A 27,121-nucleotide genomic window follows, 5' to 3' on the forward strand; every position below is an offset into this window, starting at 1 on the left:
TCTATGACTGCATGGGGCGGTGAATGCTCCAGTGGGGGAATGGGGAAGGGAGCTTGCCTCTCTGGCAAAGCATATTCACTCACTGCTGGGACAGATGAGGCTGCAGGGGAGTGGGTCTGGGCAATTTTCATGGGCATCCTCTTTAAAGGTAAAACTTTAGGCAAAATGTGTGACTCAGCACGGTCTTTGAGCATGCACTGGGTGCTCAGCCTGGGATCCCCCCACGCCACCAGCAGTCATGCTAGCGGGGACTTTACAGAAGAGAGGACTGACCTTCCCTGGGGTTGAACGCCCTGACCAAAGTCACATAGCTGGTGAGCAGAGGAACCGGACTCCTGCCACCTCCACTAGGCGCAAAGCCTGGGCCGAGCCCTAAGAACTACCACTCAAGGCCACCGTCCGCTGAGCTCCTGCTGCACTGTGGCCCGTCTCTAGCATTTTCTATGTCTTAACTCAGTTCCTTCTCACTCCAACCCCATGGGGCAGGTGCTGAGATTCTCCCCGCCTTATAGAAGAGGAAGTTAAGGCACAGAGAGGTTAGAAGACCTGGCAAGGGGGTCACACAGCCAGTAGGCGGCGCTGACTGTGTTGCAGACCCTCCGGTGGAAGAAGTGAAGGCGTGGGAGCCCTACTTCCTGCGAAGTCCCTCCCCCACCTCCCTGCCATCCACTTCCTGCTACTGACCTAGGATTGCTGGTAATAAAACCACAAGAGTATGCATGGAGGAGGCCCTTAACATCCACACTGTCGCTTAACTTTTACAACATCCACGTGATTGATATGATAGATATTTATCCTGTTCTTATCTCTAACAGATGAGGGCGTCTTGGCCCAAAGAACTTCAGTCACTTGCCCAGGACTCACAGTGAGTGGTGGAGTCTTGCGAAGTCCAGGTCGGCCCCATGGCAAAGTGGGGAGCTCCCCGCCTTATAATGCACAAGGCCAAACTCAGAGGGGGCCCAGAGTTGGCCCACGCTGCTCCAGAATCGGGGTCACACTCAGGTCTCCCAAGTCCTGGACTGTGTTTGCCCTGCCCAGCTGCTCGAACTTTTCAATAACTGCCACTTTCAGATGGGCTGACTTCACGCGCCCTCTCCTCAAAACCGTGAAATGTTTTTTTTCAAACTGAGGGAAACCCCCAGGCTCCTGCCCACTCATGCCAACGGCGGCTCACACACAGGCAGTTCTCAGTATCAGTCACGATCCCTCATTACATCCCAGCTCTGAGACGCAGGCAAAGTGTCACGCCCATTTTGTAGATGGGGAAACTGAGGTTCAGAGAGGCCTACTGTTTGCCCCTGGGCCTTGAGCAGTGCCTGGCAGAGCTGGGAATTGCCTGGGCCTGTTGAGTGCTGTGTCCTGCATGTAGGCCCTGAATCGCCATGCCAGTTTCTTTGGTTTGAGACCTTTACTGGCTCTGTAGCCTCTGAATGGCTCAGGCCTTGGACCTGGGGACCTCTCAGACGGTTCCTTCTCAGCCCCTTCGAGGATTCCTCTCCCCTCTTCCCTGTCCCCTCGCCCATCCTTAAATGCTGGTGACCCCTTCTCCGTGCGTTCTATGCCCTCTGCCTTAGTCTGCCGCCCCCACAGCACTTCTAGGGCCCTCTTGCTGATGTGGCTTCGAGGAAGTAATAACCTGATGGGGCTGGCAGCAGGGAGGCCCCACAGCCTGTCTAGAAAACAGCGAGGCGAAGTGTGGCAAAAGGCTTCAAATACCCTCCCCTTTAGCCAGTGATTGTTTCCAGAAATTCTGTTTCTAGGGAAATAATCTGAAAGAAACAAAGTGTTCCCTGCATGAAGATGTTTATCATAGAGTGAAGAAGAGACAACAGCCAGATGCAACAATAGGGAAGGGTTTTCTCGCACCTACTCCCGCGCGAGCTGGTGTACCCCTGGGGCTCACTGTGTGCTGGACACTGTTCTCCAGCCTCTATATTATTCTTTCTTTTAATCCTTGTAACAACTTTTTGAAACAGGTACTAGTAACATCCCCTTTGACAAGTGAAGAAACCGAGGCTTGGAAAGGTTAATCAGCATGCCCAAGGTCAGCCAGCTCCCTAAAGTCTGACTCCACCAGCCTCAACTGTTACCAGGGTAGCGATGGTTAGTAGTCACCATTACCAGGTAATTGTTGGGAGAGGGTCAACGTGCTGGGCAGCGTGAGATGCTTGTCAGGTGGGGCAGGCTGGGCTGGACTTTGCAATGCAGGGAGACGGCACGGCTCCTGGCCCTGGCTTGTCTGTGTCATCGGCACTGGCCCTGCCACTCAGGCAGCAATGGCAGGTGAAGGCAGACACAATTTCTTAAGTCCCAAACAGAAACGGTGGAGAGAGAGTCAATGTGCTTTAGGTTTGCAAGAGCCCCTGTGAGCCGTTCCCCACCACCCAGGGTGAAGGGGGCACCACCTGGGGAGTGGGGTGGTGGGCTGAGTTCAGTGCTAGGCTGGGCCCTGCTTCCTACTCCCAACACTCTCCTGTTGGGTCAAAACCTGGATGGCAGGGGAGCGGGAGTCACTAGAAGGCGAGTTTGGGGGAGTCTGAAAGCACAGAGGCTGTGCTTCACTTCCCATCTAGAAGCTCAGAACAAGGCTGTCTCAGAGGAAGGGGCCCCTGCAGGGGAACAGAAATAGCAGCTAGGAGGCCTCAAGCTGTACCCCAGTTCCTCCTTCCTCTCCTCCACAGGGGCTGCAGATCGTTAAAATCTCCCAGAGCCCACAGTGAGCCTCAGCACATGGCTGAGACTTGGGGACTGCCTGCTAGGGTGTCCTGGGGTGGGGACCCATAGCAGAGACAAAGGCCTGCAGGGGGATGTAGCTGGCTTTGGACAGCGCCAGGGAGAGCCCAGGAGCCGGCCAACTATGTCCACGTGGCTGCCATGGATAGAGAAGCTGACAAGACAGGTCTGGAGTGGCCCAGAGAATGCCACTGGGGCCAGACAGCCTCTGGGGACTTACACTGGGGGGATGCAGGTGGGGAGGGGAGAGAAGCCTGCAGGGACTGCGTGCCATTTCCAAAGCCACCATGTTTACTACTGGAAGTGGCTGAGCTCCCTGACCCGGAAAATTTAAGTTTTTCCATCATCTGTGAAGTGGTGGCCTATAAGGTCCCAAAGCAGAATAAAACAAAGTATCTTACACCTGGGCACGTCCAGGTGTGCGTGCCAAGCTCCACTACTGGGGCAAGGGCGCTCACTCAACTGTTCCTTCCCCAGCCCTGGGAGGGAGGCGCTGGAATGATCAGCTCCATTTTTCAGATGAAGAAGACACAGAGTTTGAGAGAGAGGAAGTCACTTGCCCCATGTCAGCCAGCCAGCCAACTGGGGAGGTCGGCCTTCAGAGCTCTGGCAACAGACCGCCGCCATGTCATAGATGGCTTCCCAGTTTGTGAGAGTGTCTCGTAAGGGACGAGTGAATGGGGGAGACAGCAGGAAACTCAGCAGCCACAAAAGGGAGAGACTTGCTGCCTGCTCAGGAACGAAGACCAGGTGGAACGAAAGCAGGGCAGAACGCGAGCGTGTGCATCCTCTTACCACCGTGATACCAAGGCCATGTCTGCACCCACACCAAGATGGGAAGGGAGCGTCGAGCTGGGACTTCAGGGACTAGGAAGGATGGCAACAGACATGGGGTTCTCTATGACTTTCCATTTTATCTTCCATTTTCACAGTAAGCTTTAAAACTCTGTGTCTCCAGATTCAGCATGAGAAGGAGAAGTTCCCTGAATCCTCTGGGCATTGGGGACAGCCCTGCCACCCACCCTGACAGTGTCCCTGGGTGACAAAGGGATGTGGTCAGTCCTCACATGAGGAGGGACTGAGTGTCCTCCATGGACCTGCGACCTCCCGTCTGTGAGGCCCTCGCTACCTTCTGCAGCTTTCTGCATGGATCAGAGACAGGAGAAGCAGGCACACTGATGGCTGTGTAGCACCACCTGCCAGTTTGGGGCAGTCGGGACCACCTCGACTTTCTATCTCCAGGCAGGACGGGGAGGGAACGGTCCTCCTACCCCAGGAGAGCCTCAAGGGCTGTGTACGCCCTGCAATGCAGGCACACCCCCTTCCACTCTCTGAATGCTCTGCCACAAACAGCCACTGCGAGTGTAATGAACACCCCAAAACAGGGAGCCCTGTGACTCACCACTGCTGCTTCAGGGACAGGGACAGCTGCCAGAATTCTTAGCTCTCTTTTACAGATGGGGAAATTGGGACTCAAGAGGGGGATGCGATCTCTCCAAGCTCACACAGCCAATCTGTGGCAGGGAATGAGGAAGTCTGGTCTGGTCTCCTGTCCCCATGGCTGGGGCTCTCTCAGCAGTCCCGCCCTGGGCCCAGCCTGCACCCTCACCTGCCCCTGACTCCCGGACCGGCAACTCAAGTCGTGACAAGGACACGCTTTACTGAATTTGAGAGACTCATTAGTATGAAAAACACGTTCCTCACCACCCTTGCCAGAAGATTCTTGACACAACACAGTTGGGGGGTTGGCATGCGCTCTCCGTTGTTAAGTATTTATATATAGTTAGTGTTGGAATGGTCCCCAGACACCGATCCAAGTCTCCCGTTTTCAGATGGGGGGCACCAGGCTTAGGGTCAGGACCCCCCTGGAACAATTCAGTAGCACAGCTGAGACATGCATCCACAGAGCCTGCCCTGAACTTTCCAGCTGCTCCTTGGCAAATGGGCCATGGGGAAAATAAATAAATAAATAAATAAAGGCTGCCACTTACTAAGCATTTGCTGTGTGCCAGGCGCTTTGCATAAATCGGTGCTAAATCTTATCCTAGTTCTCTCAGGGAGGCATTTTTATCCCCATTTTGCAGATGAGCATGCTGAGGCTCAGAGAGGGCAAGCCACCTGCCCAAGGTCACACAGCCAGGGGCTGGAAATGGCACACATTTCTTCCCCCACGCCAGGGTTGGCAAACCATAGCCCACAGGCAAATTGAGCCCACCACCTGTTTTTGTCAAAATGGTTGAAAAATAATAGAATAACATTTTGTGACCCTGTGAAAATGATATGCAGCTCAAATTTTTGTGTTCATAAATACAGTTTTATGAGAACACAGCCATCTCCATCCATTTATGTACGGTCTGTGGCTGCTTTCACCCTACAAGGGCAGAGCTGCGGCACTGCAACAGGGATCAAATGGGCTGCACAGCCTAAAATATTTGCTATCTGGCCCTTTGCAGGAAAAGCTTTCTGACCCCTGCCTTTTGCTGGGCTGTCTCCTGAAGGGTCTGGAAAGTACGCAGCCCCCATACGGCTGTGCAGGCCGTTCTCTGCACAAAGGCATCAGGTGAAGGGGGCAAGGGCCTGCCATGAGCCCTTCCTCTGCTTGCCAGGCTGTGCACCCCAGGCCGTGTCCCCTGGAGGAAGGGCCTTTTCCTCATTTGTTCACCTTTCTGTGCTTTCTTTTTTTTTTTTTTTTTGGAGATGGAGTCTGGCTCTGTCACCCAGGCTGGAGTGCACTGCAACCTCTACCTCCCAGGTTCAAGCGATTCTCCTGCTTCAGCCTCCCGAGCAGCTGGGATTACAGGCATGCACCACCACTCCCAGCTAATTTTTGTATTTTTAGTAGAGATGGGGTTTCACCATGTTGGCCAGGCTGGTCTCAAACTCCTGACCTTAGGTGGTCCACCGCTTCAGCCTCCCAAAGCGCCAGTATTACAGGCGTGAGCCACCACGCCCAGCCGCCATGCTCCTTCTTAAGGGTACAAATGTACTAGCAGTGGCCCCGAAGGCATGGTGCCCCTTCCCGCCCCATCTGGGTCCCTGGGAAGGTAGCACCTTCAGACCCGCTCAGAGGGAGCCAGGAGGTGTAGATCAGGGCAAAGGCAGGGCAGGGGAAGGGAAGGAGGGGTTCACAGGTAGAAGCCAGAGTCTCCAGATGGCTTCCAGTCACCATCCCCAGACCCATGTAGGAAGGTTCTCTACCTTTCAGTGACTCCTGGGGGGCCACGATTTATTCTCCTTGACTTTTGAGGCTGTAAAGGGCTTCCCACCTCCTCTCTGCTCTCCTTCCCCTGACTTCCTCTCCAGGAGTGGGAGGGGCTCTCACTCCCCAAACTCTCTGAAGAGACAGAAGAGGAAGAGGATTAACTGTGTGCTGGCACCGTTGCTCCGCGTGGCTGCTGTGCAGAAGTGCAGGCCCTGAGAAGCCGGGCGGGCAGGGATTGGGGCCCCGGTGGCCCAGGGTGCAGCCTCGAGCTCTCCACCCAGGGCCTGCAGAGGCCACGAGCCGCCCTAAAGCCCAAACACTTGGGGAAGGAAAAATGGGCCCTTGGAGGGAAGAAAGGGAAGGACAGAAGAAACAGGGGAAGGAAAAATCACAGCAAAAAGGATGGAAGAAAGAGGCAAAGGAAAAAAAGGCGGAAAATAAAGATAGCACCATGGCAATGTTACGCTACGTGAGGGAGCCAGGCACAGAAGAGCACCTGTTCCATGAAATGTCACACAGGCAGGTCCAGAGAGGCCGAAAGCAGACGCGTGGCCACCTCGGTGTGAAGGTGCAGGGAGTGGAGCGCAGGGAGCGTGGGGGTCAGCTCACAGGTGCAGGGCTTCTTTTGGGGGTGGTGAAATGTTCTAAAATGGATTGTGATTGTAGATGCACAACTCCATGCACATACTAGAAACCACTGAACTGTCCACTTCAAACAGGTGACTTCTATAATATGTCAAATGTAGCTTGAAAAAAACTTACAATAAAATGGAAAGAAAGAAAAAGGAAGGCAGGCAGGCAGACAGGAACAAGAAAACGAAATGGATGGTGAAGAATGAAAATTCTCATTTGCTGAAATACCTGTCACATGCCAGGAATTATGCTAAATGTCTGTGCCCTTTACGCCTTTTCTGACTTTTCCAAGTAAGTCTGATGATTATCAGCATTTTACAGTAAAGAAGCTGCAGCTCAGAGTGGAGAGCGACTTGCCCGAGGTCGTCAAACCAGTAAGTGGTGGGGCCATGACTCATGCCAGGCAGGCCCACCCTCCAGCAGCCCAGGAGAGCACCCCCAGCAGCTGTGAGACAGGGCTCCAGCTTCACAAGGCAGCCAGAAGGTTCCTGAGTGGCGGGGCCAGCCGGGGCCCCTGACTGTGGGGTGAGCTGCCCTGGGCGTAATGCAAAGGGCACTCATAGAGGCCGGGCAGGAACACTGAAACCATGTGCTAAAGGGAGCATTTCAGTAAAGCTGAATGTATAAGTGAACAAGCTGGGGCTCTTGAAGGGGGTGAACACATTCAGGCCCTTAAGGAAACTTATCTTCCGGGCAACAGCTCTTCTTGAGAAGTGTGTGTATCAGACACGTGGCTGCAGCCTCATCTTCTGAGATTGGATTTGGAGCAAAAGATAAAGTCAGTCTTGCTCCTCAAGCTGTGCCCCTGACTTCTGGCCAAACCAGGACATGCCGTGGCGATGCTGTGGACGCAGCCCAGGTTGTTGGGAACTCCGGATTCCAATCCTGACTCAGAAGCTTGCTGTCTATGCTATTGGCCAGAAGTCGCACCACCTTCCCGGGTTCATCTGTGCTGGAGCTGGAGAGGGGTTAGGCTGTTCCCACCCCACGGTTCTGTGATTCAGAGCTGGTGCTGGGTTCTGCCAGGAAACCTGCCCCGATGCCAGTATTTGCAGGGAGGCTTATCGTGCCATCCAAGCTAAAAACGGGAACCAGGAATCTCTGAGTTCTTATGAGGTTTCTGGAACTTCTCTCTTAGAGACGTGGTTTCCTGATCTCTACAGTGGGGGTGGGTGCACTTCTCAGGGTTCTTGGGGGCCTAGAACAAGACATTCACTCATTCATTTATTCAACCAGCAATATTCCTGGGCCTGTTCTGTGCCAGGCACAGTGCCACGTGTTAGGGTCTAGTAGTGAACAACACAGACAGGGGCCTGTCCTATGGAGCTTACGGTCTAGGGGGAGCAGACGTTAAACCAATAGGGTAAGTCAAGAGGGGGAAGAAGAGGGCCTGGGCTGAGGGGAGCCTGCGTGGGGTTAGACACCATGTGGGCTGAGGGGAGCCAGAGGGGCAGGAGAGGAGGTCGTGGCAGGGCAGGGCCTTGGAGATGGGAATAAGAATTTGCTGTTTTACTCTAAGCAATAGGAGAAGTGGAGTATAATCCAACTTATGCCTGAAAACCTCACAGAGGGAAGGAAAGCAAATTCAGGGAGCCAGTCAGGGGCCAGTTGGGATGCGGAGCTGATGGGGGGACAGAAGAAAAGCTGGAAAGAGTGGGGAGGCACCAGCTGTGACTCCAGCCCTCCAGACATCAGGAGTAGTGAAGCCACAGGCACAGGCCCAGGGAGTGTATAGGCATGAGGAAGGGCCACGCCCGGAGACCGTGATAGCCCAGGTGCTAATGAATATTATCTCCCGCCTTGGGAGATTACCATGAACAAGTGAATGGGTGGGGAAAGGGCTCAAAGAGACCTAGGCAGGGGTCCAGAAACACAGGGTTCTCCTCCCAGCCTTTCCTGAGTTTGCTTCACACCTCAGACAGGTCACTTGCCTCCCTGGTCCTCATTTTCCCCATCTGGTATGTGTAGGGCTAGCACTGAGGTGACAGTCAAAAACAGGGCCAAGTTCAAATCCAGAGAGCATTTCACCCTAGAGTCTAGGCTTTGGGATCAGAGAGACTCAGGCTCAAATTCTAGCTCTGCCACTCATTAAGGCTGGCGGCCGAGGCCAGCTCCTCTGTTTCTGGGAGTCCCCTGCGGGTGGGGGCCACACTGTGAGAATGCCTGCTGCAGAGTCACATTCCTATGAGAAGAGGGCCTCAGACTTGCGCACTGCTCTACCGCAAACAGTGCTGGCAGGTGGCAAGTCCTTGGTAAATGCTTCTCACTGGGCTCTGGGTGGTTTATTCTGGCTGGGGCAGAGGGTGGTGGATGGGGCTGGGGAGGTGGCAGGAAAGGCAGCAAGACAGTGGGCAGGGACCAAATCAGGGTGGGCCAGAGGGTTGGGACTTGTGGGAGGCTGAATAATGGCCCCCAAATGTGTCCACATCCTAATCCTTTGAGAATGTTACCTTACGCGGCAAAATGGACTTTGCAGATTCGATGACGTTACGAAATTTAAGCTGGGGCTCTAGAGTAGCATGGGTTACCCAGGCGGGCCTCAGTGCAATTGCAAGTGTCTTTCTAACAAGGAGGTAGACGGAGAGAGCTGGCTACAGCAGAGCAGAAGGTGACGTGACCTTGGAAGCAAAAGGCTGGAGTGATATGAGAGGGGCCCTAAGCCAAGGCATGCAGGCTAACTACAAGTGGGGCAAGGTAAGGAAAGGGAGGCTCTCTGGAAGCCTTCAGAAGGAACCAGCCCTGCTAACACCTTGATCTCAGACATCTGGCCTTCTGAATTGCAACAGAATAACGTGCGTTATGTTTGGCCACTAGGCTGGTAGGGATTTGTTATGGCAGCCACAGGAAATGGACACAGGGCTACCTATGTATAGGCGGCCGCGGGAGGCAGAGGAGAGTCCTGAGCAGGGCACTACACTGAGATTCATGATTTAGGGAGCTCACTGTGAGTGACGGAGCAGACAGGGAGAGGCTGGGAGCAGGGGTATCTGAGAGCAGACAGGGGAGAGGTGATGAGGGGTGATGAGGGGCAGATGGTGTCTGCCCACAAGGCAGACAGCAGGTTCTCGAATGGTGGGACCAGCCGGGGCCCCTGACTGTGGGGTGAGCTGCCCTGGGTGTGCTGCAAAGAGCACTCATAGAGGCCGGGCAGGAACGTTGTGGGGGGGCTGCTAGTTGGCCACAGGGAAGGGAGGACCAACCAGCTTGGCCACTCTATCTTCTGGAGTCACCCCTTGGCCGATGGTGCCCCCACCCCACCCAGGGCAGGCTGGCTCAGTTCCCTTTGGAATTCTTGGCTCAGGCAGACAGCCCAATCTTGGCAGTGATAAGGGCTCTGGGTCAGTGCGGGTTTGACCCCAGACGGAGAGCTGGAAGGACATGCTATCAGCCAGCAGGGAAACTGGGAGCCGAACTTATCGAGGGACACATGAGGCCCTGATCGCCCTGGCAGTCTTGGTGGGAATATCAACCTCTGGCTGTTCTTGGCTACCTCTGCCCTCCATGCCCTCAACCACGGTGTGGGGCCCTCTGACTGGCTCCCCAACCCTTCTCTGCCAAAGCCCTCTGCCCCTGCACCACTGGAGGACAGACCACAGCTGTGCTCTCCAGGAGCATGGGCCCTGGACTCGGCTCTGGCCCTGCCTCCATGGCTGCATGCATGACCCTGGCAGGCACTGCCTCTCTGCTGGCCTTTGTTTCTTCACAGCCCCTCACCCAGGGTGCCCGCAAGGATCAGAACAGGAGATGGACACTCATACCCTGCAGCATGCCGGGTACCCAGAGGACAGTCTATGGCAGGCGCTGCTATTTCTGTTGTTGCTCAGATTGCAATTTTGGGTTGTGTCCCTTGGGGCAGTTTACTTGACTTCTGTGAGCCTCAGTTTTCCCATCTGTAAAGTGGAGATTAAGCAAGTCCCTGCTTCACGGGGTTGTGTGGAGGATGAAGTGAGGCCCTGAGTCTCAAGGGTCCAGTCCTGCCTTGGATGAAAGGGTCTTCTCATTTGCATTTAAAAGCTCAGAGGTCTACTCTCCGGGGTGGGCTCCTGGGCCCATGTGCCAGCCCCATCCGGGCTTCAATCCTTGGCATGTGTGGCTCTGAATCTGACCAGTCAGCTTCTTAACTAGACCATGAGCAATTGCAGGTGGCCGAGGGTGGCAGGGGGTGGGAGATGCTCTATCTCACTTCATGCCCTTAGCACTGGGTGCAGGGGTGGGAGTAGGATGCTCCCGAGGAACAATTAATGCCTAGAAACAATGTCAGGCATGAAAACAGGCCAGTAGTGGGTGCTCAATGAATGTCAGCTATTGTTAAGTGCTTATTGAATGAAGAAGTTCCCTTAAGGACCCAGCTGAAAAGGCGGCTTATTAACCCAGGGCTCAAACAGGTAACGGCAAATACAAAGGGATATACAAGACTAAACCCAGGAGTGGCAACCACCTTCTAGCTGAACCACATCCCTGTATTTTTTTCTTTTTTAAGCTTTGTAAACTGAGTAGGCTTTGCACTCCAGCTGCCTCCTGAATAAGAGATTGCGCAAGGATATGGTAGGTGGGCGTTTTGCCCATCAGGACTGGAAGCGGAAGTTTCCAGGTGTGCACTTGGAGGGTGGATTTGAGGGACCGGGTCCAGGGCCTGAGGCCACAGTTCAATGCAGGAGCAACAGGCTTGCTTCAGATGGACAGTGGTGAGGGAGCAGAGGGCCCCAGATCCAAGTCTATGGAGGGACACTCCACCCCTGGGAATGGGGGTAGTAGCTACAAGGACCAGAGGGAATATGCAGGGGTCTCACTAGGCAGTTTTGCCCCCACAACTCCAGAACCTGGAAACCTTGTTGGTGGGTCTGCAGCATCCACACAAGCTTTTCTTGAGTCTGACTTATGTCCTGTTGGGAGACAGCAGAGCATGTTTGTGTCCTTTCGCTCATGTGAGCTTCAGGCAACTCTGGACGGCAAGTAGGAAGCCCGGTGAGGGTAGATCAACTCTCTATGAGATGAGCAAACCGAGGCCTGAGATGGGGAGGAACTTGCTCAGGATACAAGGTGAGTGCCGGCAGAGCTGAGACCAGGGCTGTGCCACTGATTTTCCATAACGTCATCACCATAAACCCCAAAAAATCTCATTTCTACACCCCCAGTATTCATCATGATTCCTGGCATGTGGTGGGAATTGGATGAATGAATGAACAAATGAACAAACAGATGAATGAAAGGGTCAGTTCCACAGACCAGCATCCTGGAAGGCAAACCCATGGTCTGTGGGAAGAGAAAGGAAAGCAACATTTATTGAGCAACTTCTATGTGCCAGGTATCCTCTGAGCATTCTTTCATTTGCTCCTCTCAGCAGTGAAAGCCCAGACCAGTAAGCTGCTTCTCCCCACAGGGAGCTTCCTCGGTGCCACTCAGGTCTTTGGTGTGGTTTCCCTTAGATCCTGCATTGGCTTTGTCACCAGCGAATTTATCCAAATCTCATTCTGATTCTGCGCCTCTTTTCTGCCTGGTGCCCTCAGGAGGGGAATCCTGTTGTCCTCACTTGCATCTCCCGCACTCTGAACATCCGAGAGTCTGCAAGCTTTTAAGATCTATGGCCTCCTTGATTTTGCTTTCTTCTCTTTGCTCTCTTATGAGTCAGTGCCACAAGCCCCTCGTCTACAGTCTCATCCTCTGGTCCACATCTTAGGGGTACCCAGAGCCCTCTTTCCAAAGCATAGATCTGCTGAAGGTACCCTTACCCTTGCTTCTAACTCTTTCACCTTTCCTAAAATCTACAGTATCATGCCCAAACTCAGCCACCTTCAAGGCCCCACCTTTCTGACTCCACTGGCCTCTTTCCCCACCGACTTATACACCCCCACGGTAAAGCTGATGCATAGTAGGTGCTCAATAAATGCTGAACTGAGCTGAGTTTCTCATTTAACCCCACAACAGCCCCATCAAGTGGCAGCATTGGTGACATGGTTATTTGAGTGCTATCCTGGAGGGGTTCGTTGAACACTTACGACTCCTTAGTGGCAGTCAGGCTTCAAACATAAGACTCCTAATTGTAAGGACAATGTAGCTAGGAAAAAGGGCTCGCGAGTTCCAAAGTCAGGTGGCCACTCTTCAGGCCCCAGCTGTGCGGTCCTTGCCAAGTCCTCTGAGAATTTTAATATGCTCCTTTTAAAATGGAGCTAATAAGTTCTCCCTTTGGGGGCCGTTGGGAGGATTAAGCAAGAGGGTGTTTACAAAGTGCTCGTGAAGAGTGCCTAGAACAGAAACCAGCACCATCTAAACAGCAGTTCCTTAAATCATTCCCATCAGTAGCCTCCCCTCCCGGTGCCCCCATCCTGTGCACCAACGGCTAGGGCTATTACCTGTCTGTGGCTCCCTGGGGGGCTGTGACTTCTGTCCCACTCCACACCTGGAGCTTCAGGGGTTTCTCTTCCTGTTGCCTGGGTTCTCGGCTTTGGGTCCTGGACAGCTGAGAGGCGTTGGACCTCACAGAAGTTCTGTGGGAGTTGCGGTTGGCAAGCCTGCAGCAGAAGAGCTGTTGGTACCCGGTGCGGAAGTCTCTATTGAGCGCGGCATACAGGATGGGGTTCAGGGCTGAGTTGGCATAGCCCAGCCACAGAACGATGGCTTCTAACACCTCATTGATGGCATCATCCCCTCTCAGCCCACGGTACACAAACGCGGTGAAGTAGGGAAACCAGCAGATGATGAAGGCCCCCATGACGGCGGCCAGTGTCACCGTGGCTTTGTGCTCCCTGATGGTGGCTGCCTTCCAGGAGCTAATGTGATTGATCCTCTTGGCCTGGTCCCGGGCGACCTTGAAGATGCGGTAGTAGGTGATGCACATGATCAGTAGTGGTAGGTAGAAGGTGACCAGCCCATCCACCAGCCCGTACACTTCATTGACCTGGACTTTGCACTTAGAGGTGGTATGATTGCCCTTGCTGGTCTCGTTCCTGCTGTTCCACCCCAGGTGGATAGACAGGAAGGACAGGGTAATGGAGATGACCCAAATTAAGACCAGAGAGATGGCGACCCGAACTGGGGTGACCAGCACAGGGTACCGCAGTGGGTCCATGACAGCGCAGTACCGGTCGAGGCTGATCATGAAGAGGTTGAGAATGGAGGCTGTGCAAAGCATCACATCCAGGCTGGTGTAGATGTTGCAGAAGACCTTGCCAAAGCTCCACTTGCAGGACAGCTGGTAGATGGCAGAGAAGGGCAGCACCAGGAGGCCGAGGAGCAGGTCAGTGACAGCCAAGGACACGATGAAGCAATTGGTCAGGTTGCGGAGCCGGCGGTTCAAGCCCACGGCCAGACAGACGACCACGTTGCCAGCAATGGTGATGAGGATGAGGACCGCAAGGACCACCGTGATGGTGATCTTGCAGGCGGTAGAGTCCAGGCAAAAGGAAGAGGCTGTGCCATTGGGTGCCATGCTGGGACCCTATGGCTCGGTCCCCTGACCAGGGCCCCTGGCTGCTGCTTCTCCGCTCCCAATGTGACAATTATGCCAACCACTGGATTCCAGGCTCCCAACAGAGCCAAAATGTGTCCAATTTTTTTTTTTTTTTTTTTGGCCAGGGGGTGGGGAAGGCTTCAATGACTGACTCTGGGCTGCTTTTCTAGAAATAAATTAAGCAACACCTTCTAAGGTGTTGAGAATGAATATGAATGAAGAATAGAGAAAAGCAAAGCCTTGAAGCCAGGTTCATGTATCAAACTCCAGTCCTCAGATGATGCCCTGAAGAGCTAGCTTCCTCCCGGGACTGGGGTAGGTCTCCGCTCCCCGGGTTTTGCATAGAATCCGAGGCACTGTCTGGCGGTGGCTTTGGTGTCATGCAGGATGGGTCATGTGGAGACACAGCTGTATCCCTCTCCATAGCTGGTGCCTGCTCCCATCTGCGTGATGGAGTCAAGTATTGAGGATCTCCCTCTCTGCAGTCAGTGGAGGGCAGGAGCTAAAAAGGCAAAGGTTGGATGTTAAGCACCTTGAAACCAGATAGAAAGCATGACCCGATTCAAGATGTATCCTTCTACTAGATCTCAACCTCTTGGCAAGACCCCAGGAAGTATGGGGCCAGTCTGGATACCTCTCTTTGGGAGGGACTCGGGCAATCAGGATACATAATGGGGAGGCAGAAGGGAGGCAGGATGCAAGGGGTTGGATACTGAGACTTGTGAGAAGAGTTGGAAAAGCTGGAAGTGCTTGCACTGAGAAAAGAAGGATCTAGACACAGACTTTCAGCTCCACTAGAAGAGGGCCTGCATCTGTTTGCTCCTGGTGCCTGGCCCCACAGACAGACATTAAGCGTCTGATGAATAAAGGAGAAAATGAATGAATGAATAAACAAATGTAATGAATCTACTCCTCTGAAGTGCTGAGAACAGTATCTGGTGCTGCTGTTGGGCAAAATGTCTTCATACTCTAAGGTGGTGGCCGGCAAACTTTTTCAGAAAAGGGTCAGGTAATAAACACGTTCTGCCTAGCAGCCTGTGACGGCTCGGCTCTGCCTTTGCAGTGAGAATGCAGCTATGCAGATGACGTGCAGACAGAAGAGCGTGGCTGCACTCCAACAAAACTTCAGTAATGAACACTGAAATTTAAATTTCATACCATTTTCACGTGTCACAAAAATCTCTTTTTGATCTTTTTCCAAAATTTAAAAATGTAAAAACCATTCTTAGCCACGGGCTGTACAAAGCCAGGCAGAGGGCCAGATTTAGTCTGCAGTTCGTCACCTGTCATCCACGCCACCCCTGCTCTGAACACATCTCTAAATCTTACTGGTCTTACTTGGCAGAACACGTGATCCCACATCCAGGTCAGCAGGGACAGAACTCACTCAATCCTTCTAATGGTTGCATAAGAGTCTGTGGGGAGGCTCACCATGAATAGGTTTATCCTATCTTCCCCCTATCACCCTCTCACGGGCATTTGGGTGGTTTCTCCTTCCTCCCTTCCTCCCTTTGCACTATTGAAGTAGTGCAAACACTACTTCAATAAAGTAACTGCATGTGCAATGCCTCTTGGTTAAATAAGAGCCCCTGGTCACCAGATAATCTCCAAGGCGCCCTCCCAGTGGTGGCTGTATATGATTCCAGCTGGCCAGAAACAAGCGGAGGCCCTGCTCCACGCCCCGGTCCTTCCCTACCAGCTTCTCCTGGTTTTTCAGAGAGCAGGCAATCTCCTGAGCTCTGAGAGTGTGCAGAAATCGAGTTGACGGTGGAACCTCCTCTCAGAAGCAAGCTAATCTCCATAAAACATAAATTAAGCCTCTCCCAGGCTCTTGCCTGGAACGGTTTGCAACCTGAATACGAGAAGCATCATTTAATCATAACGATTGTGTTCGTGCAGGGATCAGGGTTCCCGATCACCTTCTGCCACCCTCCCTGGCTCAGCCACCAGTCCTGGCAGCTGAACCTCCGGGTATTATTTTTAGCAGATCTTTTCATTATATAAATAGCCCAAACAGCATGGGTCTCACCGCCACACTTAATTAACTTTGGAGGGGGTAGCAATCAGGGTATTTTTTTTGAGAATCCCTATTTCTCATCAAAATTTTTTCTGACTTACCCCAACAGCCGGGTATAGGTATTTTGGCATCAGGCTGACATTTGAGTTATGTTTGGATGAGAGGTCTTCAAATCTGAATGAACCAGCCTCTCCTATAATTAGAAAATTCTTTCCTTCTCTCCCCTCCCACCCCTCCTTCTCTTCCTCAGTCCTTTTCAACACACATTTCTCTGAAAACCCAGAATGTGTCAGATGCTTCTCCAGGTGCTGGGAGGACAATGATGACCAAAACAGCTGTGAGTCCTTTCTTCATGGAGTTTTCAAAGAAGAACCACTTCTGCTGTATTCCTATTTAAAGCCCAGCTCCCGTAAATTCTGGTCACCTTTTTCGAGGGCAGGTGATTTTGTACGGCGCTCTGTCTCCCTCCCATCCTCTCCTGTCCCATGTGGGCAGAAGGATTGCCTTAGAGGGCCACGTCATCCCCTTATGGAGCAACCTTCAATGGCTTCTCTTTGCCTGTGAGGAAGAATCATGTCATCCTTGTCACCATCGTTGTCACCATCATAGCTAACAAAAAATAGTCTCTCAAACTGTCCTTTCAAACTTCTCAAGTGATGACAGGCTTATTCCAGTAAGCCAAGTACCCCTGAGGTGTACAGAAAGGGCCAAAAATCAGGGCCACCACACACCTGCACCCCTGCACCAGGAAGTGACTGCTGCTGACCATTTGGTATGTGGGGGCCTCCTACGTTTCTCATGCCTCTGCATGCACATGGACACACCCCGGGCACTGTCCATACACAGCATACACGCTACTGAGCAACTGCTTCTCCTTCACTTCTTTTAAAATTTCCAATATATAATGGATGGCCCTCTAGGTTGCTTAGATCTAAGCCATCCTTCAGGGAGCCCAGCCCACGGCAGTGCAACTGCTGTCATGAGGATATGTGCACAAGGATGTCCACTGGCAGATGTGCAATGGCAAGAATGGAAAACAATCTGAGCTGCCATCTGCAGGGGGAAGAAGTTTCAACGAATCACGGCACAACTGTCCTGCAGGATCGTCCTGGGCAAAGAGACACCACACATAGTAAATAAAATATTACTGAATCCTCACAACCCCACGAGTGAGGAAAATCATTGTCTCTGTTTAACGGTTGAGGAGACTGAGGCTCAAAGAGGCCAGGTGATGTCATGCCCCTAGAGAGTGGCAGAGCCTGGATTCGAATTCAGCTCAAACTCCTTTGGCCTGTATTTAATGCCCATTCTTCAATCAGACTTCAACCTGTCTTTCCAACAGGGTCTCACCCAGCACTCCAGCATCTGCCTGTTAATTTCACAGACTCTCGGGCAACCGAGCATGTCCCCAGATGCAGCATGCCTTCTCCCTCCTGTCTCTGCGTTTGCGTCCCCTATGTCTGGTGCTTCACTCTTCCTTGTATTTACTTTAACCACTCTCCTTTCAAGGCCCAGCTCAGGTACCTGTCTCCTTGAGTCCTCCTAGATGCCTAAAAGCAGGAGTAACCTCTCTGCACTTTGTACCGAGTTAGATTGTACAGCACCTGCTGCCTTGTAGCGTTGATCTGGCTCTGCGGTATTTAATTCTGAAAAGTGCCAGGCCCATTCTGATTCTGTGCCTTTGCACATGCTGTTTTCACTGCCTGGAAGGCCTTTCCTTACCTAGAGAGCTCTTACCCTTTTGTCAAGCCCTGGCCTCCTCTGTCACCTCCTCCAGGAAGTCTTCCAGAGGTAACTTCTCCATCCTCTCTCACTTCTACCTCCCTTGTACTCACCTCAGGCAGAGGCTTGTGCTTTCTGAGGTGGACAGAAAGGGGGTGTTTTTTTAATCCCATTGGGCAGAGTGTTGAGTTTTCAAGGCCCTGGGAGCACTCTCTTCTTAGTGGAGTCCTTGGTGATTCACCATGAGAATGTGTCTTCCCAGGAATTGAGTTGTGGTGAGACACAAAATACCACTCTTCTCTTCTATCCTTCCACCTGGTGGTGAAGAGGACCAGGGCTTGGAGGGTGAAGCTCTCCACAGAAAGAGGTAGAACTTGGCAGACTGCCCCAGGTCTGCCTGATGCCACAGCCTCCCTCTCACTACCCATAACCCATGAAACCCCAGAAGAAATGCCGCTGGTGTGCACTCAGTTTGAAAACCAGAGGGGTGAGGCCATCTAGAAAAGCAACCAAGCTGGGGACTGGGATGTGCTCCCCCTCCAAATTTACCAAATCAAGTCCAATACTTTCTTTTCCCTTTTCAGTGGGAAGTGAAACCCCTTTTGTGGTTTAAGTACTTAAACCCCAGACACAGCCCTGGCAATTGCACCCAAGCGGCAATTGCACCCAAGCGGCCAGCAATTTGGGGGAATCAGTTAAGGCCTGATTGGCCTTCTCACTCAGCCTGAAAGATAAATCTGATTTTCCAGGCAATAATGTACAACGGGAAAAGAAAATGGCATCCACGCAGCGACCACTGTGCCTGATGCCCCTGCTGGGCGAGCATCACGGCAACCCTGTAAAACAGGTGGTTTGATCCTTACTCTACAGAACGGACACCATGAGGAGTGAAGGGGAGCCCCTGCGCTGAAAGCAAGGACTTGGACATTGGACAGATCTGGGTTCCAATTCCAGCGCTGTTGCTGAAATAGCTTTGTGACCTTGGGCACGTGACTTCCAACTCTCTGAGCCTCAGTTTTCTCATTTGTAAAATGGTGATGCTACTACCTTCTCCTTCACTTGATGGCTGTGAAATGAAGACAGTAAAGGGATGGAAAACCCTTAGTGCCCGGTACGTGGTAGGTTCTTCCCAATAACATTTTTGTCATTGGCTGAAGCTGCATGGCCAGCAAACAGCATTCATGAGCATGACACATACCAAGTGGCTTCCAGGTGAACACGCTGTGCTGAGGACTGGGCTACAGCAGTGAGCACAGCAGACACATCTGGAGCGCCCAGCACAGGGGTGGGAGGAGACACAATCCGGGACCTACGGTGGAGCTGCTTATTGATGGCAGCTGTGCTAAGGGTTATCTAAAGGGAAATAGCACCGCCAGAATGTATCACGGTGTCGGTATGGAAGGCTTCCCCAGGGAAGCGATATTCGAGTTGAGATCGGTACAGATGGGAACGAGGTAACTGAGTGAACATGGGACAAGCAGAGTCCAGAGAGAACAGCCACTGTGAACGTTTGGAGGAGAAAGATGGTGGGTTGTATCCCAAGAGCCCTGAGACGCCTCCGGCAGGTGGAGGGGAAGTTCGAGCAGAGGGTGATGTGATTGGAAGGTGGGAAAAGGGGCACACGGTCCCTGACCTCCTGCTGTGTATCAGGATTCGGCGGTGTGGCAGCTGGGGGTGGGCCGGAGCAGGTGGCTGCCCGGCACCACCCAGTTCCTCATTCTCATGAGCTATTCATTCTCAGAACTTTTCCCCTGTAATCGACCACTTCAAATGTTCCAGGGTATTGGAAAGTGGCTCCAGCATCAGTCCCCAAGGAGCCACCCAAAACGGGCTGGGAGGGGTTATTTTGGGGTTGCAAGGAAGTAGAGAGTTATTTTAGTGTTGCAAGGAAGACAAGCCTCTCCAAGCCTAGAGTGGCTGCCCCCATACGAGCTGCTGACCAACCTGGCTTCGGTCCAGACGGTCAGAGCTGAAATGATCCCTGGCCTTCCCAGGGAGCCCTTTCTTTCCACTTAACATGGCAGGACAGCTTCATTTAAGAAATGCTGGTCAATATACCGAAAAGATATCTGAGCTCATGTTTTTCGAGCACTATCCACAGTAGCTAAGATATGGAATCAACCTACATGTCCATCAGTGAATGACTGCATAAAGAAAAGGCAACAGGGCGTAGTGATTCACACGTGTAGTTCCAGCATTTTAGGAGGCTGAGGTGGGGAGGTGGGAGGATTGGCCAGGAATTTGAGACCAGCCTGGGTAACGTAGGGAGACCCTGTATCTACAAAAAGTTTAAAAATTAGCTGGGCATGGTGGTGCACGCCTGTAGTGCAGGCTACTCGGGAAGCCCAGGCGGGAAGATGACTTGAGCCCAGGAGTTCAAGGCTGCAGTGAGCCGAGATCATGCCACTGCACTCCAGCCTGGGCAACTGAGTGAGAACCGAAAACAAAACAAAACAAAACAAAAAACAAAGAAAGAAAAAAAGAAAAGAAAAGACGGAAAAAAGAAACAGAAGCAGTGGTATACAGACACGCACACACACAAAATGGAATGCCATTCAGCTATAAAAAAGAATGAAATCCTGTCTTTTGCAATATTTGACTTTCTGTGTCTGCCTTGTTTTAGTTAAAATAATATCCTCCAGTGCAACTGGAGTCAAATATTGCATGTTCTCACTCAGAAGATGGTAAAAAATGTGTACACATGGACTTAGCACATAGAATGCTACACAATGGAGCCTCTGAATGGTGAGGAGGTGGGTGATAAGAAATTACTTATTAAGTACAATATACATTACTTGGGTGATGGAGATGATAAGTTTTGACTTGACCAGTATGCAATCTATGTATGTTACGTAATTGCACTTGTACTCCATAAATTTATATGAATTAAAAAAAAAAAACCTGGAAAAAAAGTGTTGATGACCCATTATGTGCTAGGAGTTCGGGCTCCTTCTTGCCTTTGCCCAGGAACCCAAGGCAAGCTCTGGGGCAGGGGCTGGGGATACATGTGAACAGGTGTGGTGGTCCCAATCCTCTAGAAGTTCAGATACAGCAAGAAATGGCTAATAAGAGCTGTGGGTAGAGGCCACACAGGCGTGGGAACTGGGACACTGGAGCTTTGGCTCTGAGGGCAGTAGCAGGCAACAGCTCCGTGTGTGCGCAAGTGCGGGTGCGGATGTGTGTGGGCCAGAGTGTGTACTCCAGCACACACACATGCATTTGTGGAAGGAAGCATTTTCTTGGGTCTGGAAACCCCATTAATGTTAAAATCACTCAGACTACTGACCTGGCAGTTGCACTTCTAGGAATCTGTCCTGTGATTCCCAAAGCACTGCTTGTGTTGGCAAAGTCTGGAAAGTGTAAACGTACACATGACAGAACGCGGTGAAGCTGTACAAAAGACTTAGCTGGGCTGATGGGAGGGCCTCCAAAAGTGTGCCGATGCTGAGTGTGATATGCACAAGGGGAACACATGTGTGCATACCCACGCATCTACACGTTAATGTCGGTCAAGGACTGGCTCAGGCGGGCAGCAGTGAAAGGGTAGGGATGGCAGGGATGGCTGCCTCCAGGGAGGAAATGGGAGCTGTGAACAAATGGGAGAAAGGCTTCTTTTCCACCATGTATCTCTTGGGACCTTTTCAATCTTTTCACCTTGTATATGTATCACCTACTCAAAACCTAATAGACATATAGTTTGACTGGTGGAGAATGGAAGGAGAAGGGTATGCTGAGCAGAGGGAACAACATGCAAAGGAATGGAAGCTGGAGGACTAGCTCATGCTTAGGAGTGGGACAGGGCCATACAGTTGAGATGGGCTCCAGGCTAGGATTGGGCGAGGGTTGATGCTTGGTCCACTCAGTCCAGATGCCCCTTTATAAAAAGTCCTCTACTTCCAAGCTCATAGCCCTCAGGGCTCATCCTCTCCTCTCAATCATTGCACAGGTTTTGCAGTCCAACTGTCCTGGTCTTTGAGCATGCTGCAGCTTTCTAATTCCCCTCTTGTTGTTAGGGTAAAAATAGCAACGCCTGTTATGCCCTGTGTGATTGGCCCCCACCAACCTCTCCAGCTAGTTCTCAAGAGGAAAGTGTAGCTGGGGATGGAGTGCTTGGGAGTTTGGACTTAGTTCTGAAGGTAATAAGGAGTCACTGAAGGTTCAATCCTCAGCCCTAAGATCTCCCAGGGAACTGGCAGCAGATATGGGACCCCATATCTCTAGATCTCAGCCAGTTAACAACCTATGAAAATACTACTACAAATTGGCATATAAGGAATGCTTACTTCATGACAGGCCTGGCTTTATCTCATTTAATCTTCACCACAACAATGTGAGAAAAGAGATTTTTCTTTTTCCCATTTACAAACACAGACACTGAGGCTCAGCAAAATTAAGGAAATTGTCCAAACTTTCAAAAACAGTAAGTGGCAAAATCAGGACTTGAACCCAGGTCTGTCAGCCTCCAGAGTCCCTGTTCTCGGCCTCCACATATCTGGCTTTGTCGGTAGAGAAAGGGCTTGGGCTTTTAAAAGAGATGGTGTGATTGCAGTTGTATCAACAGCACAAGACACTTCCTCCCTTGTGGTAACATCCACACGTCTTTCATCTTTGTGGTTGCAGGTGTCTAACTCCTTCCTGGCAGGACATTTGGTCAGAGTCTACAGGCAGGAAAAGACTCCTGGTTGAGGCTGTTCGTTGGAAAGAAAGTCTGGAGCCTCCCAGGAGCTCTGGTCCTGCCCCTTTATTTCTTCTGAGTCAGGAGGGGTGCAAAGGCAGAGCTTGTTCTTGCTTCTGTCCTCAAGCACGTCTTGTCCCAAGCTCTGCAGCCCGCAGCGGGGCTCCTCTGCACAGGCTGAAAAGTGAATGGATCTGAATGTTGTCTGGAATTGGGAATTGGGGGCGGGTTCTGTAACTGGTGGTGTTGGCACAGACGGGGAAGAGTCTCACTACCCCCGAGACGTGTGTCCTCCAGCTCAGCGCTAGATGGCAGGGTCAGAGCAGACACTTGATGATGATGATTGTCATCCCCTAGGCATCATAGTGAGGGAGAGGGGGACCTGGACTTGACGCAAAGACCCTGGCCACTTCCATTTCCCGAGCACCTACCACGTGCCGGGCACCTGACAGATGATGATAATAGTATCTGGATAGCAGAGGTTTCCATGTTCCCATCTGATAGATGGTAAAACTGAGGTTTGGAAAGCTCACTTGTCTGGGCCCACATAGCCACAGTAAAGACGCAGGCAGGGCTTTGAACATCCATATCCCCCGGCCCACCCTCCCGCAGAAGGCATGAAACCAGCCTGGGCACTGATTTGTGTGACCAGTTCTTGTGTGATGTTTCCTTATCAGTGACAGACTCACACCATTTGCTCGGCCTCTGCCAACAGCAGATATGGGAACCTGAAGCTGCATCCAATGACAAAATTCCTTAGTTTTTGTCTGGGAAAGTCTTTATTTCTCTTTCACATTAAAAAAAGAAAACTGAGGTGGCCGGGTGTGGTGGCTCACGTCTGTAATCCTAGCACTTTAGGAGGCTGAGGCAGGTGGATCACCTGAGGTCAGGAGTTCGAGACCAGCCTGGCCAACATGGCAAAACTCTGTCTCTACTAAATACAAAAATTAGCCAGGCATGGTGGCGGGCATCTGTAATCCGAGCTACTCGGGAGGCGGAGGCAAGAGAATGGCTTAAACCCAAGAGGGCAGAGGTTGCAGTGAGCAGAGATCACGGGCCACTGTACTCCAGCCTGGGCGACACAGTGAGACTCCATCAAACAAATAAATAAACAAACAAACAAAAAACAACCGAGGTGAAATGCAGATAACATACAATGTACCATGTTAAATTGTGCAGTGTTGGGGAGCATTCAGTACCTTCACCATGTTGTGCAACCACCACCTCTCTCTGATTCCAAAACATTTTCATCACCCCAGAAGCAGGCCTTGCTCCCGTTATCAGTCGCTCCCGCTTCCTCCCTTTCCCTAGCCCGTGGCAGCCGCCGACCTGCTTTCTGTCTCTGTAGACTTGTCTATTCTGCATATTGTGGGCACAAAGTGCATATAAATCATGAGGTGAGGGGCTGGAAAAGGACCCCTGATTCTTTTTTCTAACCTGCATCTCCCCAGCCTCCAAACACCTGGTTGCTCAGGTTATACACTTAGGCATTCTTCTTCTTTTTTTTTTTTTTTTTTTTTTTTGAGGCGGAGTCTCGCTCTGTCGCCCAGGCTGGAGTGCAGTGGCGCGATCTCGGCTCACTGCAAGCTCCGTCTCCCGGGCTCACGCCATTCTCCTACCTCAGCCTCCCAAGTAGCTGGGACTACAAGCGCCCGCCACCACGCCCGGCTAATTTTTTGTATTTTTAGTAGAGACGGGGTTTCACCGTGTTAGCCAGGATGGTCTCCATCTCCTGACCTCATGATCCACCCGCCTCGGCCTCCCAAAGTTCTGGGATTACAGGCGTGAGCCACCGCGCCTGGCCGGCATTCTTCTTGATTCCCATCTCTCCTTCACCTCTGACTTCCAACCCATCAGCAAACCCTGTGGTTTCTGCCTGTGAAATGCGCTCATGCACAGACACACACACACACACACCCCTACTCTCCTTTGCAGCTGGCCCCATCCTAGTCCTAGTTCGAGCCATTGCCCTCTCTTGCCTGAAGTTTTGAGACAGGTCCTCACCAGCCTCCCTGCTGCTGGCGCTTGAATCACGAGCACCTGCCTGCTTCTGCCTCGCCAGTTCTGTCCTGTTCCGCACTCTTACCACCGGCTCAGAAGGCCCCTTGTGATCGGCATCCCCGGCAACCTCCTCCATCTCCTCTTTTACCACCTGAGGCCTCAGTGGGTGCACACTGGCTCCCCTAACCTTGCTCTTATTCCTCGGATACTACACACCTGCTCCTCCCCAGAGCTTGGTCTGTGACCTGCTGATGACCTGGACATTCCCGTCTTGGTACACACATCAGCTCTGCAGAGGGGCCTCCTGGACCCCTCCAAGGCAGCTCAATTCACCCTCTTTAACATCCCCCCCATGTGGCCCTCCTAGCATTTTGTGTGTTTCTCTATTGGTTCACTATTTGTCTCTCCCTACCGGAATGAGAGCTTGGCGAGGGTCAGGATCCAGGATCCAGGATCCACTCCGCCTTGCTCCCTAACAGGCACTTAATGGGGAATCCACTAATACTCAATTGGCTAAATGCATTTGAAAATAACCATCATAACAATGCAATATCCCATTTATTGGGCACTTTGAAAGTATCAAGTAATGTTTGAAATATTTTAAATACATTATCCCATTTAAGCTCTTCAACAACCCTATTATGTGGGTACCACTATCCATCTCTATTTTATAGATAAGAAAATTAAGGTTTATGATGTTTTGTGACTTGGCCAAAGTCCTCCATCCGCAGGGGGCTGGCGAGTGTGGCAAAGGCCTGGGGAGGGAGTTTTCAGGGCAGGGGTGAGATGGGATAGCTGAATAGTCTGCCTTGGTTCTTGGGGAGGTAAGATGTGGATCGCCAGTGTTTTCAGGGAAGCCCACATCCCTGCCACCCAGGGGCAAAACTGCTCAGGGGCAGCAGCTAGGGTGGGAAGAATGTTGGGCTGGGAATACGGATCCTGAGTTTGTGTCTCTGGTGTGACTCTGACTTGCTATGTTACCTCAAGCAAGTTTCATACCCTCAGTTTCCTCAGCAGAAAAATGTGGAGATGGGCTTAGAATATTTCAAAGGTCTCTTCCAGCAACTGTATGTGTGTATGTGGAGGGGAGAAGACAAGGAATCATGAACCCTCCATAGTGAAATAGAGCTCTGGGTGGAAATAAAACACAGGGCTCCTCGTGTTCAGGAACCTCTTGTGTAGCACCCAAGAGAGGCAGTCATCCTGGCTGTCCTTGCACACCTCCATCGATGGGGGGCTTACTATCTTACAAAGTGTTTGCCAATGAGCCACAGCCATTTAAGGACATTTACAGAGCTCTACACCCTCTTTCTTTGGGAGGTCATACCTCACTGCATAACAAATACATTGCAATGTATGCACTTTGCAAAGAAAATATAATTTGTATATGGCTATTTGACTTAGGCAGCTGACTTTGACCAGCTGGCATAGTGTTACATTTGCAGATGTTCAACTGGACATTTAATACTGGCAATTTTATCGTTTTCTTTTTGTATTTTATACCTGGCACTTTGGGTGTATGTGTGTGTGTTTGCAAACTTTTTTGTGCGTCTCTGAAAAGCTTTGAGGTTCAGAGAAGAAGTCCAAGTTCCTTTTTCCAGGCTTGCTGTCACCACCATCATCACCATCACCTCCACCATCGGTAGCAGCTGTGGCCACATGAGCTGGATGCCAGCGCTGCCGCTGACGAAACGTCTCTCCCTCCCTCTCTGTTCTCTCCCCCAACCCCCTTCCTTGCAGGTTTTGCCCTTCTGCCAAGGTACAGCTTTGTCTTACAGGCAGAAGTCCTGCAAGCAGCTGGGTCACCTTAAAGATAGCAACAGCACACAGATAGCCCTTGCCAGGAACATGTATACCCGTTGATTATCTTACGCAACCTCCGCTCTGCTGAGGAACACCAAGCCCATGCAGTGCCCCACAAAGCCTTGGGCAATCCCTCTGGCTCCTGGGAACTTTCTAATATGGATCCCCAACTTCTCTTTTCCTCACTCAGAGGATTCTGTGCACAGAACTGTCCTCCAGTTCCCCAAAGCACGGCCCCATCCCCACGCAGCACTCTCAGCGGACATTAGACATCTGGTTATACAGTCTTGGCATCATTGTATACACTTAGCATATCTTGTCCTTAACCCCATGTGTGCCATTCTTCCTTTCTCTGTTGGCCCCTACCAGGTGAGTGTAAGTGCCACAGGGCAGGCCCCATGTCTGTTTGCCCACCACTGCATTCAGATGAGGCTTGGTAAGCATTGCTACAGGCCCAAATCTGGACATGGCCTGGCAAAGCAAATCAAGAACCAGCCCAGGCAGCTGTCTGCCTGGAAGAGATTGTTGTCATCCTCCTGTGGCCAGTCTTTGGACAACAGTGAGGGTGGGGATTAGGCTTAATCATGTAGACTCTCCACGGGTCTCTGGTGGGCTCAAGGGTCTTGAGGGTTCTGCCCCAGGCAGGTGGTTGCATTTGCAGCCTGGCTGTGGCAGTGCTCTCAGGCACACTGCTGGTCCAAGGGGAAGTTGTGGGATTTCTGAATGATCTATTAGTAGGACCGAGGACAGGAAATAGCCTAGTGGTCACCATGAGTGGAAGAGTCCCTGTCCAGCATTTCTGATGGATGGCCAGGTTGCCTCTCCTTGATTACCTCCAAAGACGGGGAGGTCATTTCCTTCAAACAACATGTGTCTCCCCTCGTTTTC

The 27,121-nt window shown here is 51.7% G+C and overlaps 1 protein-coding gene across 6 annotated transcripts in view; it reads right to left on the reverse strand.

Annotated features, from left to right (window-relative positions):
- The window catches only part of LOC105480920 (histamine receptor H2), a 53,183-nt gene that overhangs the window by 13,783 nt on the left and 12,279 nt on the right, over positions 1-27,121 (reverse strand). The window contains exons 2-4 of one of the 6 annotated variants that reach the window (XR_011624438.1): positions 12,919-14,517; positions 6,797-11,821; positions 5,934-6,067 (exon numbers count right to left, since the gene is read on the reverse strand). Coding sequence is in view for 3 of the 6 variants with exons in the window: in XM_011740119.2 (XP_011738421.2) it covers positions 11,710-11,821; positions 12,919-13,994 (1,188 nt within the window). In the remaining 3 variants the exon portion in view is untranslated. The other 5 variants (XR_986670.2, XR_986672.2, XM_011740119.2 and 2 more) reach the window with 5 other exon arrangements.

The sequence above is a fragment of the Macaca nemestrina genome, chromosome 6, assembly GCF_043159975.1.
Source record: "Macaca nemestrina isolate mMacNem1 chromosome 6, mMacNem.hap1, whole genome shotgun sequence".
Classification (NCBI taxonomy): Eukaryota; Metazoa; Chordata; class Mammalia; order Primates; family Cercopithecidae; genus Macaca; species Macaca nemestrina.